General features: G+C 35.3%; 1 protein-coding gene across 1 annotated transcript in view; it reads right to left on the bottom strand.

The window, feature by feature from the left end:
* The window catches only part of LOC118179507 (neprilysin-1-like), a 402,935-nt gene that overhangs the window by 54,713 nt on the left and 332,421 nt on the right, over positions 1–15,801 (bottom strand). The window contains exons 10-12 of the mRNA XM_085827523.1: positions 13,010–13,241; positions 9,608–9,706; positions 9,439–9,516 (exon numbers count right to left, since the gene is read on the bottom strand). Coding sequence (XP_085683649.1) covers positions 9,439–9,516; positions 9,608–9,706; positions 13,010–13,241 — 409 coding nt within the window. The remainder of the gene's footprint in view (positions 1–9,438; positions 9,517–9,607; positions 9,707–13,009; positions 13,242–15,801) is intronic.

The following is a 15,801-nucleotide window of genomic DNA, read 5'->3' as shown; positions in this document are numbered from 1 at the left end:
CGTGTATTAGGGTGACAAGAAGGCGAAATTTTTTTCATGATATTGTGGAAAGACTTGACAGAAGTGTCCTGCCGCACATGTGCCACTACTCAAAGGAAAGATTCGATGCATTTGAGTTTATGTTGATATCAGCGAACTCTTAATTAATTCATTATTTGTGGAACAGCTCCGAGCTAGACGCCCTGTGGAGACCATACCACAAATTCCAAATTACCTCCATCTGTGACTTCGGTGGTGTCAAGCTACAGCTCATTGGAGGTCGGAGTGGAGATCTGCTGTGTTTTCAGATGAGGATCGTTTCTATCTTGGTGCTAGTGATGGGCATATGCTAGAATAGAAGAAGCGAGCTTGGAAGCAAGCTTTCTGCGGAGTAGACATATTGGACCTACACCAGGACTTCAGGTGTGCGGAACAATTTCCTGATAGTAGGAGCACTCTTAACATCCCACATACCTTAACATCAAATCTTTAACTGCAGACTGCACCGGTTGTGGTGCCAATATTGGGCAACTTTCCAAGGACATTTTCCAACAGGATAATGCTCGCTCTTATACCGCTGTTATCACCCAACGCGCTCTACAAAGTATCGACATGTTGCCTTGGCTTGCGAGATACTCGATCTTTCTGTCATCGAGCCCTTATGGAACTTGACATAACGACAAATCCAGTGTCATCCACAATCACCGCCACATCCACCATTTCTGTCTTGACTGACCAAATTCAACGGACATGGAATTCCATCTCACAAAATACGGCATACGGCACGTGTACCGAACAATTGCATGCGCGTTTGCATTCCGCGTCACATTTGCTTGCCTTACATTGTTGTAACTACAGCGATTATCAGTGTACCACCATTTTACATTTGAAATGGTTCCGCTCGCGCAAACTTTAACCTGTGAGCCTGAAACATGAATTAAATAAATATGCTATCTAGACAAATGCTTTGCCTACATTTCATTCCTTTAAACTGATTTTTCTTAGCGTCGGGATTCTATTTCCCATCAGCGTATAAAAGATTGCAACTTAATATCAATGTTTAAGCTGTAATCAAATTACTTTTAATAAATCTTACACACAGGAAATAAGTGAAACAAACTGTACTTATTATTCATATTATGAAAGCGGAGTTAATTTACAACTGAGAAAGGTTATGTATTTGCCAGTGATAATTAGTTAGGAATAAAAATTCATAGATTATAAATATATGCTAGAAACATTCAGTTTTAGTAGTCTAAATACTAAATAACATGTAATAATATGTACAATTTAGTGAAACATTATAAAAAGAAAATCTTGAGTTTGGGTTTGTAAGGAGTTATTTTATTCTAACGAACTATTTTTAGTTTGACTTTCCTGTCCCTTCTGATTTCAGTTTCCTGCCGGAATGTAAATTTGTTATTATGTAGAATTCAAATTCAAACTGAATAGTCTGCTGATAGTTCCAGCAAGACCTGTTTCAGAAGCAGTATTTAAGCTGCGTTTCAGTAGTTTGTAAGGATTTATATATATTTTAAATAACCAGTTTTATTTAATTTTAAGCTTTCCTATAAGCCTTCATTCCTCTATTGTCAATACCAGAATATTTAAATTTGATAGCGCGAGTGAAGGAATGAGAATTCTACATGGAGGAGGAAGAGTTTAAATGCCGAGATTTAGTAGTAAAGTTATTGCTGGTTTACTTGGCATAACATCATTTACTTTGCTGCCACTAGTTTGGACGCGGTTTTAATTAACAGGAGTTTTTTGAGCCTTGTAGGTTAATTTCTACTACTTGTCAACATCTTCAAATTTTTAGTTTAGTTCTGCGATTTCAGTTACCATCCAAGGGAGGCGTAGTGTGTTAGCGTCAAGTTGACGCATTGCATATTCTAAAGAGTTTAATAAAGGGTACTTTTAACCCTTCTTCTGTGTAGTTCCTACAAGAACTTACTACACGTTCAATTGTCACTTAGAAGATAAGCAAGTGGACCCTCCAAGTTTAAGAAGGGTAGTAGAGGACTTAGTTTCGATAATTATGCTATGAGTTTAAAATTAGCTCTCTAGTTCGGTGTTCACCTTTCAGCTTATACTGATATTTATCGGCTCGGCTTTGCTGTATGCAGTTGATTTAGCGTTAGTTTAAGCTAAAGAGCCAGTCATTTGATATCTTAATTTATTAGTGATTTGTAAAATTCTTATTTTCTGTTAATTTACGAAGCCGCAAGTGATTTGTGAGCATCTGTTTTAATCTAGTTTAAATAAAAAGGTTATTTAAATCTTTCTTCTGCCGTATTTATTATTAAAGACATAGTGAGAATTCGTCAGTTCGTCTTCGAAGTAAAGTTTATGTTACCAAAGAATACACATAGACTCTATAGGTTGTAGAGACATCATCATCATCATCATCATCATCATCATCATTATTATGATTATTATTATGATGATTATTATAATGATTATTATTATGATTATTATGTTGATTATTATTATGATCATGATTATGATGATGATTGTTATGATGATGATTATTATGATGATGATTGTGATGATTATGATTATGATTATGATTATGATTATTATTATTATTGTTGTTGTTGTTGTTGTCGTTGTTGTTGTTGGAAGCAGGCAAGATGAAAAATGAGCAATCGCCTTCGCCAGGAATCGAACCACGGACGTCTGGAATACCGGCCCAGCTTGTAAAACCACTACACCACGAAAGCACGCTTTTAAAGGGCGACTGAGTTTTTAGGGGACCCAATCGCCAAATCCTGGGTCAAGAGAACCATCATCCAACACCCTTTTAGTTCGGGCGCCACCGTAGAGACATTAGGTATTTTTGGAAGCAGGAGAAATGAAAAATTAACAACGCCTTCCCCGGGAATCGAACCGCGGACCTCTGAAATACCGGCCCAGTGTGGAAACCACTATACCACGAAGGCACGCCAGAAGATGGGAGAAATACCTTATAATATTATTTCCATATACAATAAAAAAGACATCTTTTGTAAAACAAAATTAAACATATAATATAAATATGCTGGAAATCATAATCTACGAAGTGGGATCATTCATAAATCGAAATTTAGTATTTCTACTCATGAAGAAAGCAGATGTATGCAGTTATCCATATCAAAACGAACCAACCTCTTATTGTCAAATTTTGCCGTATATTTGATCTCAAATTAGCGAGAATTTCTTACATCAATTGAAGCAAACTTTCTTTAGAATAGTTCGGAAACTATCTTGAAATAGATGGGATTTCTATTTAGGAAGAATCGAAGAATATGATTTATAACTGCAGATTGAAACAAAATACTGTCATGATTCATGCAATGAACTTAAACATCAAGAATATCCTCTAATTTCCAACTTGGTGGGTAGAAAGCAATGTAATACAGTAACATAAATAATTAAATAGTACAGAACTATTAATAACCCATAAGAATACTTCTTTTCAGTTTAAAGATAAAGGAAGATTAATTTTGCTAAACAAATCCAGAGGCTTCCTCCAATATGTGATTCCTTTTTGCTTCTGAAGCAATACTCCCATGGGGCAAATGAGAACAAATATATCTTACAAAATATATATCCACTTAAAAGAGTGACGAGAGAAAACTTTGTTTACATGTCTTTTTAAAGAAGGGAAATGTATCGGATTTCAGTTTATCAACAACTTGATTCATCAATAACTGAGATAATATGTTGAGAAGAAGAATCGATATATGCGTTAAGCAGCACACCACTTCACCTCTTTACGGTAGCTGCCTGCGATACAAAGATAGTAAAGAAGTCTTGCCTGAAAGGTGGAAGTAGCCGATATTGGAGATTTATTACCATGACAGTTAATTAGTATTGTTGCGCCTTTCCAAAATCTTGTAACGGTCGTGGTATTTTTCATATTGTTTAAAGCACAGACTTATTGTTTTAATATTTCAAGTTTACATCCTCTAGTAAAAGAAAGATCTAATGGAGAATCGTTTTTTCTCGTAATCCGTTTCGGATTTTAATTTAAAATATTTAATCCCTTTAATATCTAGGAATTATTTATTCTTGCTACTGGTTGCTTAGAGACAAATTCAACAGTATATTCATTTTCTTAGAATGATTTTTTTTTCAATTCATGACATTTTTTTTCAATAATTTTTGTTCGTTACATTGCAAAATGTAATGGACTGGAAATCGAGCTCCAAAATTATGAATTTACAGACGGATTCATAGCTAATTGGACTTCTCAATTATATTTTTATTTCTTCTTTAAAGTATGCATTCTATTCAGCAAGACAGCGTTGCATTTCTCTCGCACCGCTGTCTTGCTCTCGCACCGCTTTCTTTCAATTTCAGATAACATATTGATCAATGCGTAAGTGATGTGTATACGTAACATATTAAAAATTTCTTCTCATTAGAGATGTTGCAGACGTTTCGAGTGCAACACAGGCCTCAGATCTTACCTGATTAAACCCTGCCGAATATTTTGATATTGGAGAATGAAGTAGAGAAAATGTATATTCCTGGAGAAATATGTCCTCTTAGATTTTATATTAATTCTTATAGTATTAATTTTATTGCTAAACTATATTTAGAAGAAAAGTAAATAAAAAATTACGTTGACACGTTAATCGCAAATACTTTTGGTGTTTAAGTTAAAACGAACGCAGTGAAATTTGCTGTGCCATAAATTCTATTTGCAAAATAATTATCTACCTCTGAGAAATACAATGTGTCTGAGTGCCACGTTTCAGAGCTTCTAGGATGGGTAGGGTGCATCCCGGCGATTCGGAATCATATAGCAACGCAGGGTCCGAAACGCATTTTTGAACGCGGTAGATGGCGTTCTTGCATGGAATCGTCATTTTGCACAAGGACGTAGAGTCAGTAGGATGACTAATTATACGAAAGTGGAGTTAGCCAATCTGCATTAGGCATACGGGGCTGCAGATGTAATGGGCCAGTCGCATAGCTTGCACGTGGAGCAATATCTTATGAGGAGTATTCCTAGCCAAGATTTCTATGCAAAACTGCATCGAAGGTTGGCTGAAACAGGTTCCTTTCCAAGAGCTGACATGAATCAGGCACGATCAGCACGGACTCCGATATCGAAGAGAATGTGCTACATCTGATAAAAGGGACTCAGTTTGAGCACGCGAAGTGTAACACATGCAGTTCGGGTTTCCCGTTTGAACGTCTAGAGGGTTCTCAGAGAAAAATGAAATGCATCCATATTACGTGCACTGTGTCCAGGCTCTTCAACAGGGCGATAACGCGTTTCGTATTGCACAACGGTACCTCTAAAAGTGGGCTACAGATCCCCAGTTCCCTGCTAATGTGTTCTTCACTGATGAGGCATCTTTCACAAAGGGAGAAATCTTCAACACACATAACGCCCATTTCTGCGCGGCACAGAGACCTCATGCAACACGGCATCGTACAGTGCTGTGTTTGTTTTTCGTTAATGTATGAACCGGTATCATCGGACCTCACCTATCGCTTTACATCTAACCATTTGCAACTACTTGATTTTTCTTCAGCAAGTCTTGCCACAAGTTTTTCGTGACTGAGAGATTTCTACATTGACGGACAAGTAATGTGGTTCGAACACGAAGGAGACACTGCCAATTTCAGCTTTATGACACCACCGTTGACAACGCCGAGGAGCTGTTTGCACGAAAATCAGTAGCTGCAGGAGTAATTCGAGATATGGCTGGAATATTTCAGAATATTTGGAATTCCATGCGCCGTAGATGTGAGGTCTGCACCGAAGTGCGTGGAACACTATCTTTGATCCATGATACTTTTGTTCACGTAAATTTATTATTAAAACGAATATTAATTTACGTGACATCTTTTTATTTCTAATTTTTCTAAATATACTACCGCCTCAGGAAAGTTTTCCAGCTCTGCACTGCTATATGATTCCGAGTCATCCGGATACACCCTACCCCTGCTTGGAGTTACATGGTACTGAGACAACTGGTATATTTCAGTTAAAGAATAATATATGTAAACATTTTACATATATTAACACATTATCATAATATTTCCGTTTTATTTATTCTTAATTACAATTCATTGATGAAATCTTGGAAATAATATAAGCCAAGAAATCAGTAAACCTATTCAAATTTGACTAATTAGTTAATGAAAATTCTAGAGAAGAGATGACACAGACAGCCTTGTAGCCTTTAAAATTCACTTTTTGCTTCTTGCAATCTCCTCTTCCTATATGGGATGCCCCAAAAGATCGTTTATAAACTTTACGTGTTTGTCTGTAGGACCCCGACGAATAAATTTTACAGAGAAAGTTGCGTCCGAAAATTAAATCGTGCGGTGCTACAGCAAAGTGATCGACACACAAAGAAAGGGAGTTGATAGCAGCATTAACATGACTTTATTAAAAAAACTTTTAACTTTGTAGATGAAGGAAATAATCACGGTTATTGCAGATGCTCAAAATCCCTTCTATCCACCGCAATGCATGCCTTATAATGTTAACTTTTAGGTTCACGGACTCGTTTAATTGGTCAGGTGTGTTATGGACATGTGCCGCAGCGTTCATGATCGTGGCAATGAGGTTGATGTCAGTGCTACGGGTGTGTCGTATGCCAGGGACTTCATTTATCTCCACAAGAAAAATCCATAGGGGGTGAGATCAAGGGTTCATGGTGACCATGCGATTGGTCCATCTGTGACAATCGAGCGAGTAAAATAGGTTTTTATCAAGGTATTCTCAGACACTGATGCTGAAATGTGTAAGCGCCCCATCATGCTGAAACCAGATGTGTCGGCGTGAAGCTGCTGGAACGACATTAATCAAATTTGGTAAACCTTTTCTAAAAAAATACGATACGTACTCTTGTCGAGGCATTGAAGCAATATGTAAGAAATGAAAAATTTACTAAGATTATCAGCCCACGCGTTTAATGTCAAGCGCTGTTGGTCTGCATAGGCACGTGTACTCTCAGGGCTGTCGTGCTCCCAGCGCTGTGGGTCTGCATGGGAAGGTTTACTCCTGAGGTTGTCATGCTCCGACACATACAAGCTGTGCGAGTTAGGGAAACGTCTCGTGAAAGTGTCGCTTTATTGGTAAACAGAATCCACAATGGAAAATCTGGCTGTACGTTATGTGCACTCAAATACCAACGCGGGAAAGAAAACGTTGGGGAAAATCGGCTTCGCTCAATGCTTGTAATCTTTACATATGATAGAGGTGCAGTGTGTCCTCATGTAATATTCGCATAACGCTGGAGCGAGGTTCACCCAAGTCATGTTCGATTGCTCTGGCACTTGTTCTTGGGTTTCTCTGAATTTCTCGTATCAAAGCATCCTCTACAGCAGGTTTGCGTAAGGTACGTTGCCGATAGATGTGGTGCTTACTTGGAAGGCTCCAGCTTTACTTAAGCTGCGATGCAGTTGTCCAAGCAATGGATGTCTTGGTAGAAGTTTATTTGAGAAGCGCTCTCGTCCATTTCCATCCGCTATCCCATAAGCGTAATGCATGCAGGTCAGTTCCTCGTTACTAAGCCGAAGCATCCTTCCCCTGCAAAATCTTCGCCTGGAATGATTGCGCTTTCCATTCTTCAGCAGAGGGCATACATTGCCCTCTAGCAGTGCCTGGTAACGGTTCCGGGCTAACATCCTATGCAAAACTTGTTCATCATGGATTTAAAGACCAGCACGTAAAGTTTGTAAATGAACTTTTAGGACAACTTGTAGAAATGACAGGCTGATACAAAAATTGTAACTCGTTTGCTTCTCTAATCTTCTTTTATATCATCACTTTATATTTTTACAATCAATTACTGTTGAAGCTCGATTTAGGTATGAATATTTTAGGGTAATTATAATAGAAAGCATACGTAAAGTTCAAATATTAATTACTAAAATATCAAATATTGTTATTGCTATTTACTGAAATTTACAACGAGCGATTATATAGAAATATATTATTTAGGACTCTCAAGGAAACGTTTAAATTTTTACATAGAAAAGTATTGTTAACAAAAAGTTGCTAATTTAATAAGCAATAAAAGAATTCGTGAAAATGCTGTCTTTAAAATGTTGTCTTGAAAAATTCACCAAGATCTGGATGTACTCACAGCATTTAAAATACCTATTACGAATATAAGCAGTTATTTCTGTCCATGAATTGCAATTGCTTTGCTGGATGAAAATCTAAACAAAATCCCTGATAACAAATTCTAGGATTTAGAAACTGTTGCATATGTTATAATGGATGTATATAAAATATACTAAAACTAACACATACACATTTTTTTACACAAAAAAGCTAATTAACTAATTAAAAAAAATTCTTAAAAGTTCTTAGGAATTCTCTAAAGGGAATAAAATTGATTTAAAACCAAGATACTAAGCCAAAATTTAGATTAAGGTGCACTTACTTATTTATTTTTAGTACCATTATTAGATAACAGGATTTAATATTCATTTTTATTCTACTAATATTACATATTCTTCATTGTTTAAAAAGAGTTTTAGCCTACGTACTGAACAAAACTGCGCATTTCATGTGTGTTTGGCTTATATATGGAACAATTAAAGTGTAATAATATAGAGAAAATAAGTGACAAGTGACAAAAACAAGAGTTATTTGGGAGTCTACGTTTTAATTTAATAGACAATATAAGAGAAATTGAATACGGAAGAAATTTCAACAATATTAGAAAAATTAAGATATGTTGAACTTTACTGATGTTGCTAACGATTATTCTTCAATGATGTTGATACATTACGAATTAACTGAAGAATATCTATGATCATAAGCTCGCTTAACTGCGCTTATGCTAATTATTATTATTAAATATAAAATGCTTGTTTAACTGCGCATGTACTAACGAGAGCATCAAAATAAAGATAGCGGATTATTATTAAAATCGTTTAAAAATACACTGATCTTTGATTGAAAAAAACCTGTGAGAGAATCTCTTTGGGATAAATGTTTTTATATTTTCCTAAAACAAATATGAATAAATTGAAGATAAGTATGGAGATTTCAAAAATTGAAAATTTATTTAAGAAATCTCTTTTCGTTGTTTATTCTAACAGTCTCTTCGTGTTAAAAGCTTTAAGCCGTTTTACCACACTACAGTCAGCATCAAACCGGGAACATTCCAGTCTGAAGGGAAGGAATAAATTGTTGTTAAGCTTTAAAGAGGAAAAAAAAAGGATTATGGAATCATAAAAATAGTTTCCCACAATTGTTTTACATTTTACGTTTTGCGCTCGTGAATCTTACATAAAGCTTTTATGAAGGAAAGAAAAGTTAAATGTATTCTCAGGAAGTACCCATTACAAGAGAAAATAAATCCTCATTTCTGTTAGATAGCAAGATTTTTATAACGAAAATATCTAGATCTGCCTTTCACATTTTTCTTTCGTTCCTAAAACTTTGAATCAAAATCATACTTCATTGTGAAAAATACAATCGAGTTTACGTACCCCAGAATAGTCTGTATCTAACTGTACAGGATCAAGAATATATCTCGGAAATCCAATTTTGGTGCCCATGGCTGCTACCTGAAAGGGATAAAAATTAGTTTGAGCTCTAATTACATAAAAAGGATATACGAATGAGCGGGAAGGATTTGAAAATTACAAATATTATTACTTTTTCTTCACATAAAATTTGTGTGTCATGTTCCAACCAAGACTGTTGTTTTATACCACGTACAAAAGCCTCTTTTAAAGATGAAATTAACGTTTTAATCTGAAATAAAATAAAAGAATTTCTTTTAATATGTAAATTACAATATTGACATACAACCTTTCTAGTTTTCAATTGCAGAAGATTTGCACTGGAGAAAATATTGACGTGTTAATTCCTTTAATCTTTTACTTACTTAAATCACTTAAATTAAAACTTAAATCACTTAAATTTTTTTTAATATTTTAAAATATTTATATTAAAAAGTTTCACTATTTAGTACTAAACGAAACGGTATTGTTCTACTTGAATTTCTATTTGATGATCTTTTTATTTAGATATTAAAATAAAGAATATTTCACTGTGGTAGTTAATTAAAAAAAGTCACTAAGACACTCACTTTCTAATTTCTTTATCTTCGTTAAACTACCTCAGTTCTTTATCTTCGTGAAATTACGTCAGATCTTTACCTTCGTGAACCTACCTCAGTTAAACAGACCGACGGCCTGTTTAACTGAGGTACGGCCTGTTTGCCTGTTTAAGATGTCCGACCCCCATTCCGGATATGAATTCTTGGAGTATTTACAGAATTACAGTGTAGTTTAATTTGCATTTGTCAAACTAAGATTTAGAGAAACTAAGATTAAAATTTCGCGTTAAGGAACATGAGGCATATGTTAGGAATAAGGAAACACAGAAGTCCTCTCTTGCCCAGCATTGTTGGTCGGAAAAATTACACTGTCCATTTTTCTGCAGCCAAAATTATTCACAAAACGTCTTCCATTGGCGAATTAGATTTTCTAGAGGCGTTTCACATTCAGAAAATCTTTCTGTTCTACTTAACGACCCTAATTCCAATCCATCTTTATCTTCAGCCTTTAAGGAAATTATGTTTTAGTTTTCTTGTTTTATCAATAGATGGCGCCAGTAGCTTAACTCCTGTTCAGCCATTCTTATCTTATCACTATATGTTATCTTGTTCATTTGCACTTTGGCAGCTGAGGCTGCTGTTTCGGTAAAACCACCGAAACTAGTCCTGTGAAAATTTGCAAATATTTTGCAAAAATTTGCTGATTTTTGTTGTCTGACTTCTAAATTCTATATCTCCCAAATTTATGCATAGCGTTGTTCTAATATAGGTATTTTAACACAAAATTGGGTCTTTTTCTGAAATGGCACACCATTTTCTTTTTCCATATTTAGATTCTATGACTCAAATTCTGCCTAAATATTAAATTTTGTAAAATTTGGTGAGAAATTAATAAAATTCACCTTGGCTCACTTTTTGGATTTTGCGGTGAAATTCTTAATTTATGGTAACCTATTTTCCTTTCCTTTTTAATGTGAACGAACGGAAAAATATGCGTCTTTCATTTTTTGAAATAATTCTAATAAAATGTGTAAACAGCATTTGGTGTTATTATCGCTCGTAAACAACATTTTAGGAAATTCTGAATAAAGAAGTCTCATTTTTTGCAAGTATGCCTAGAAATACATCAAGTTTAAGATGATGGTAAAAATTTTATAGCTTGTAATTCAAAAGTGTTTTTCGAAAAAATTACAAAAATACTGAAAAATACAAGTTGAAAAACAAATCATGAAATATCTGCGGATTTCATTTTGGAGGAATCAAGTAAGTTTAATAAAAAAGAGATATTGATAAATTTATACGAATTCAGTTAACATTGTGGAGATAAAATTTTCGCATCTAATTTTTTGGCATGGCATAATTTGAGTCAAAGACCTTCAGCCTATGACTCAAATATGGAAAGACGTAGGTATGTCATTTCAGAAAAAATCTGGATGGCGAGCTCTAATGTTTACAGAGTGTCCATGTACCGCTTTGCGTTTATTGTGGTGCCGTGTTCCAGAAAGTCACTGAGCAGCGGTCAAAGAAAAAGGTCAGTATGACTTTCCTGGAGCTGTGCACTTCTTTGGAATTTTTCGGAAGGGAGGTGAACCCACGTGATTCCATTGTTGAGTCTGACGCTTGCTCTCCGACTCAAAATGATGGCACCATGCTTCATCTCCCGCGCTAGTACGGGACAGGAAACAATATTCTTCATCGTGATACCGTTCCAGGTGCTGCAGAGATATCGACATTCTGTTCAACTTCGGCTTTTCCTTTAAGTTGTGGGGTACCTACTGCGCACAGGTTTTCCGGAACTTCAGAGACATGCTCTCTCAAGATGACGGGAGTGGTATCGTGATTAATGCCCAACATGAGTCGAATGTCTACCACCACCGCCATCGGTCTTCTCTGACAACAGCATCCACCGCATATCTTCTCGATATAGTTTATTTCATTCAAAAGAACACGCACGATACTGTATTCGCCATACACAGATGACATTCGGGCATAAATTTCACTTTCTGATTTTCCTTCTTAAATCAGAAAACGTACTACAGCACGCTGTTCCTCTTTGCGGCCTCCACAGTGATGGCGGGCGCAGACATCACTCGCTGACCTCACTTCGAGTACTCTAACAGATAAATGACACAGATGTGAGCTGTTCACGCTGTTCCTTCCTGATTCCCGATAGAGGGCACTTCTATGTGCAAACCTACCTGCGTTACCAAATTTCGTGTCATGCTTATTATGTAGACTGTCTCGTTTTCATATGACTGCTCGTTTATATCAAATTAATGGGTTATTTTATTTTGAATAAACAGGCAATTATGCAGTCTTTAAGCTTGTAGAATAACAACATTTATTGATAAAAAAGACCTGATAGCTGTGCATTATCTTTGTTCATTTTCATTTTTCTGTTCTACCAATTGCTTTATAATATTTAGCTGTTTTCAGAAATTAAAATCTGGTAGTAAAAAATAGCCGTCTCAAACAACAAAGTATTTGATATAAGTTTTCTAATCGCTATCAACAGCTGCAAAATATAATATTTCTAACAAACTAAATCCATTAACCGATTATAATATAACAAGGAAACAATAATTTCTGTATTTTATTATTTTTACTAGCATATTATTATACAATCTGTTATAAAAAGATAGCTTTGTTTCTTTAAACCTTAATAAATGATTCCGTCTTACTATTACAAATTCAAAGTTCTGGGAAATAGAATGCAGACCTTTATGAGATCAATATAAATACTCTGTGTGAGGATGGGTTTTATTTATAAAACCTACTTTTTTCTATCATCATAAAGAGAAAAAAATCGTTAAAAAAATATAAATTTCTATGACTTTGCTAAAACTATTCGTGTAATATTTCATTCATAATTCCCCCCGATTCAGTTGATCTTACAGGTACAGAGTTACGTTGGCTGTTTTTCTAGAAACTGTCTATATATTGTATGCATAAATAAAAAGGATATATAAAGTTATAAACATGAAAGAAAGACATACTTCATTTTCTAATTCTTCATTAAATTCTTGTTTAACATAAAGAGACGCCAGAGCCATTCCGAAACCATCGTTGACGAGATGAACGCATTCTTTCCACCTAGCAAAAAAAGTCCGCTCCTCTGACAAGTTGGGTACCTCGCGCCGGAAATCGTAGAAGAGTCGCCGGAAATGAATATCCAGGTATGGCAGGTATTTGGCGACAAAACGCCAAGTCAGGTAATTGGCAGTTGTCCTATTAAAAGACAAGGTTGTTAAAATTAAAATTCCCGTATTACTGGAGCTCGTTCTGAGTCTCCAAAGGCAACGAAATGTGAGATAGAAGTACTTAAATCGATGCATTTGTCATTTGTTTATGGAACTGTTGTCATAAAAATCACGTAAGAGAATGTTTCAAAAGTTCAAAGGGTTCTCCATAAATGGCATTTTCGGTCATTCATGGTTCATGGCATTTTCGGCAAAAAACGCAATATTTGTGCTAAGGATGGTAAACACGACACCTAATTTCAAGTTTGATAGAGTTAGATAACTTTCACAGGAATAGATGGAAGCAAAGTTGGCATTTGTACATTCCCGTAGGCATATTTCACAAGTGCACATCAGATTAGCCACTGAGGGAGGGGTTTCGAAAATGGGCCAATGAGCTTCTATTGCTCTTGTGACGCTAAATCTTCCTGCATGTAAGCGTGTGCTGTTTATCTTTTAATTGGCATTTGTTTCGCATTTATAAATGTATGGCGTAATAGTAGAAAATCTCGTAGTGCTTTCGTTTTATGAGTTTAATCAATCACTAACATTTCACTTTCGCGATTTTTTATCACGAAATAATATTTGGATTGATGTTCACGGCATATTATCGCTCTTTACATAAAGAAACTGACTCAAGCTACAGTTAGCCTCGAATATTATACATCTACTATCACTTGTGGATTAAGAGAATTCAAGTGTATAGTTTTTTTTAATTGAGATGAGAAGGACTGGAAGTATTACAATAAATCTAGTGTTTTCTTATTTCAGTGCTTGCATTCTTTTGATTTTGAAAGTGTAAGATTCAGAATACATATTGTGTATGATCTGATTATATCCATTGTTAACACTAAAAGTTATATAGGAATAAATTAAACATATTCGTTGTGAATAAGATACATTTATTCTGTTTGATGAGTATTTCTTGTGTAGACGGTATATTTAAGAGTGAAGAGTTATTAAATGTGAAATTTAATGCACTAAATCTATACGAATGCAAATTAGTAAAGTTCACTTTGAATAAAATTATGCATTGGCTATTATTATAGAACATCTTTTTCATATAGGATGTAAAAAAAATGCTAACTTCTATTTACATATATAATTGGTGTAAATATGTTTCTCATATGCTTAGTTTCATGTAAAGATAGCATTTGGGTTCAGATGTTTATCACATATTTCTCTCTTCATCTCATTTACCACTTATTAAGTAATATTTCAGATGTATATTTTTGCGGAGAATCCAGCATATTATTGTATTTATTTCAAATTCTTTCAACCAGGTAGTGAAATCTTCACAATTGCTTATATTTGAGCTAACTTTGCAATGAAAAGTTTCAGAAGAAATCGACGATGCTTTAATTATTTTGTACAGAAAATTGCGTGGCAGAATATTTTCAGAAATCTTGCTTAAATCTTAAAGCACGTGAAAGGTCATGAGAGATATATTACTGGATGCCCATTTGTCCATCCTAGAAGCCACTTCCTCGGTGGCTATACATATGTGCATTTGTCAAATATGCTTCCTGTAGGTATATATCATGTATCGCCAGGTCTTGCTAATTGTTAAGTTTCTGCCTAAATTTGAGAGACAATACTGCCAAAGGAGGTCCGTGGGTTTCCCACTCCATTTTCCCTAACACCAGCCTCTAGAGAAGATTTCAGCTTATTGTGTATATTGAGTACCCTTTTCTTGCATGGACACTATATGCTTTCAAACATCCATGCCTTCTCCAGGATTCAAACCTGGACCCATCGGTACGGCAGTAACCACTGTACCAGCTAGGTGGTTCTTTGATACCACATCTGGTTCTTTAAAATATACCATGACCAGAAATCATATGAGCATTGTCCAGGATGCACCGCAGAAGTAGATCGATGAAAGGAGAAAAGACACATGTAAGCATTGTTAAGGCTATGCAGGAGACAGGTGACGGAGGAGCGGACGCCTGAAGTTTAACAGAGGTTAACAGGCATATGTCCCGCGTCCTCCCCTGGAGTTTATTTAATAGTTATAAGTGTGGATACATGGCCATACAGGGGCAACTGTTTAACATCTGGCATTTGAAGTACATTTGAATTAAATTACAGGCACGGTAAAAAAAAAAAAAATTAATAGGTTATAACAAAAGAAGAAAATTAAACACCTAAAAATGGTGTTCAATTTTCTTCTGCTCCTATGCAGTCAGAGATTAGATGGTAGAGCATTAGAGTCTATATGTCAGTGCAAGTAATGCATGTAAGCCCTATTACTCTGGTTGACAGAGGTCCTGGCCATATGCTGCAATGGTGGTTATTATTTTGCAGATTTTATTTATGGCCGCTCTGTTTTTGGCTAGGAACTTGTGAAATGCTGAGTTAAGGCTATGCATTTACGCATTCAGATATATATGATTAAATGAAAATACCAAGGATTATTTCGTTGATTCAAGTGATCAAACTATCTGGAACTAACGGCTGATAAAACGTTCTTTGGTAAAATGGTCGTTGAATAAACTTTGAATGCAGTGGATGATATGGGATAATACAAAGTGTCGAATCCATATAAT

This window comes from Stegodyphus dumicola, chromosome 12, assembly GCF_044657685.1.
Source record: "Stegodyphus dumicola isolate Sdum_Otavi_A_Nest chromosome 12, ASM4465768v1".
Classification (NCBI taxonomy): domain Eukaryota; kingdom Metazoa; phylum Arthropoda; class Arachnida; order Araneae; family Eresidae; genus Stegodyphus; species Stegodyphus dumicola.
This window is presented reverse-complemented; position numbering and strand designations above follow the sequence as displayed.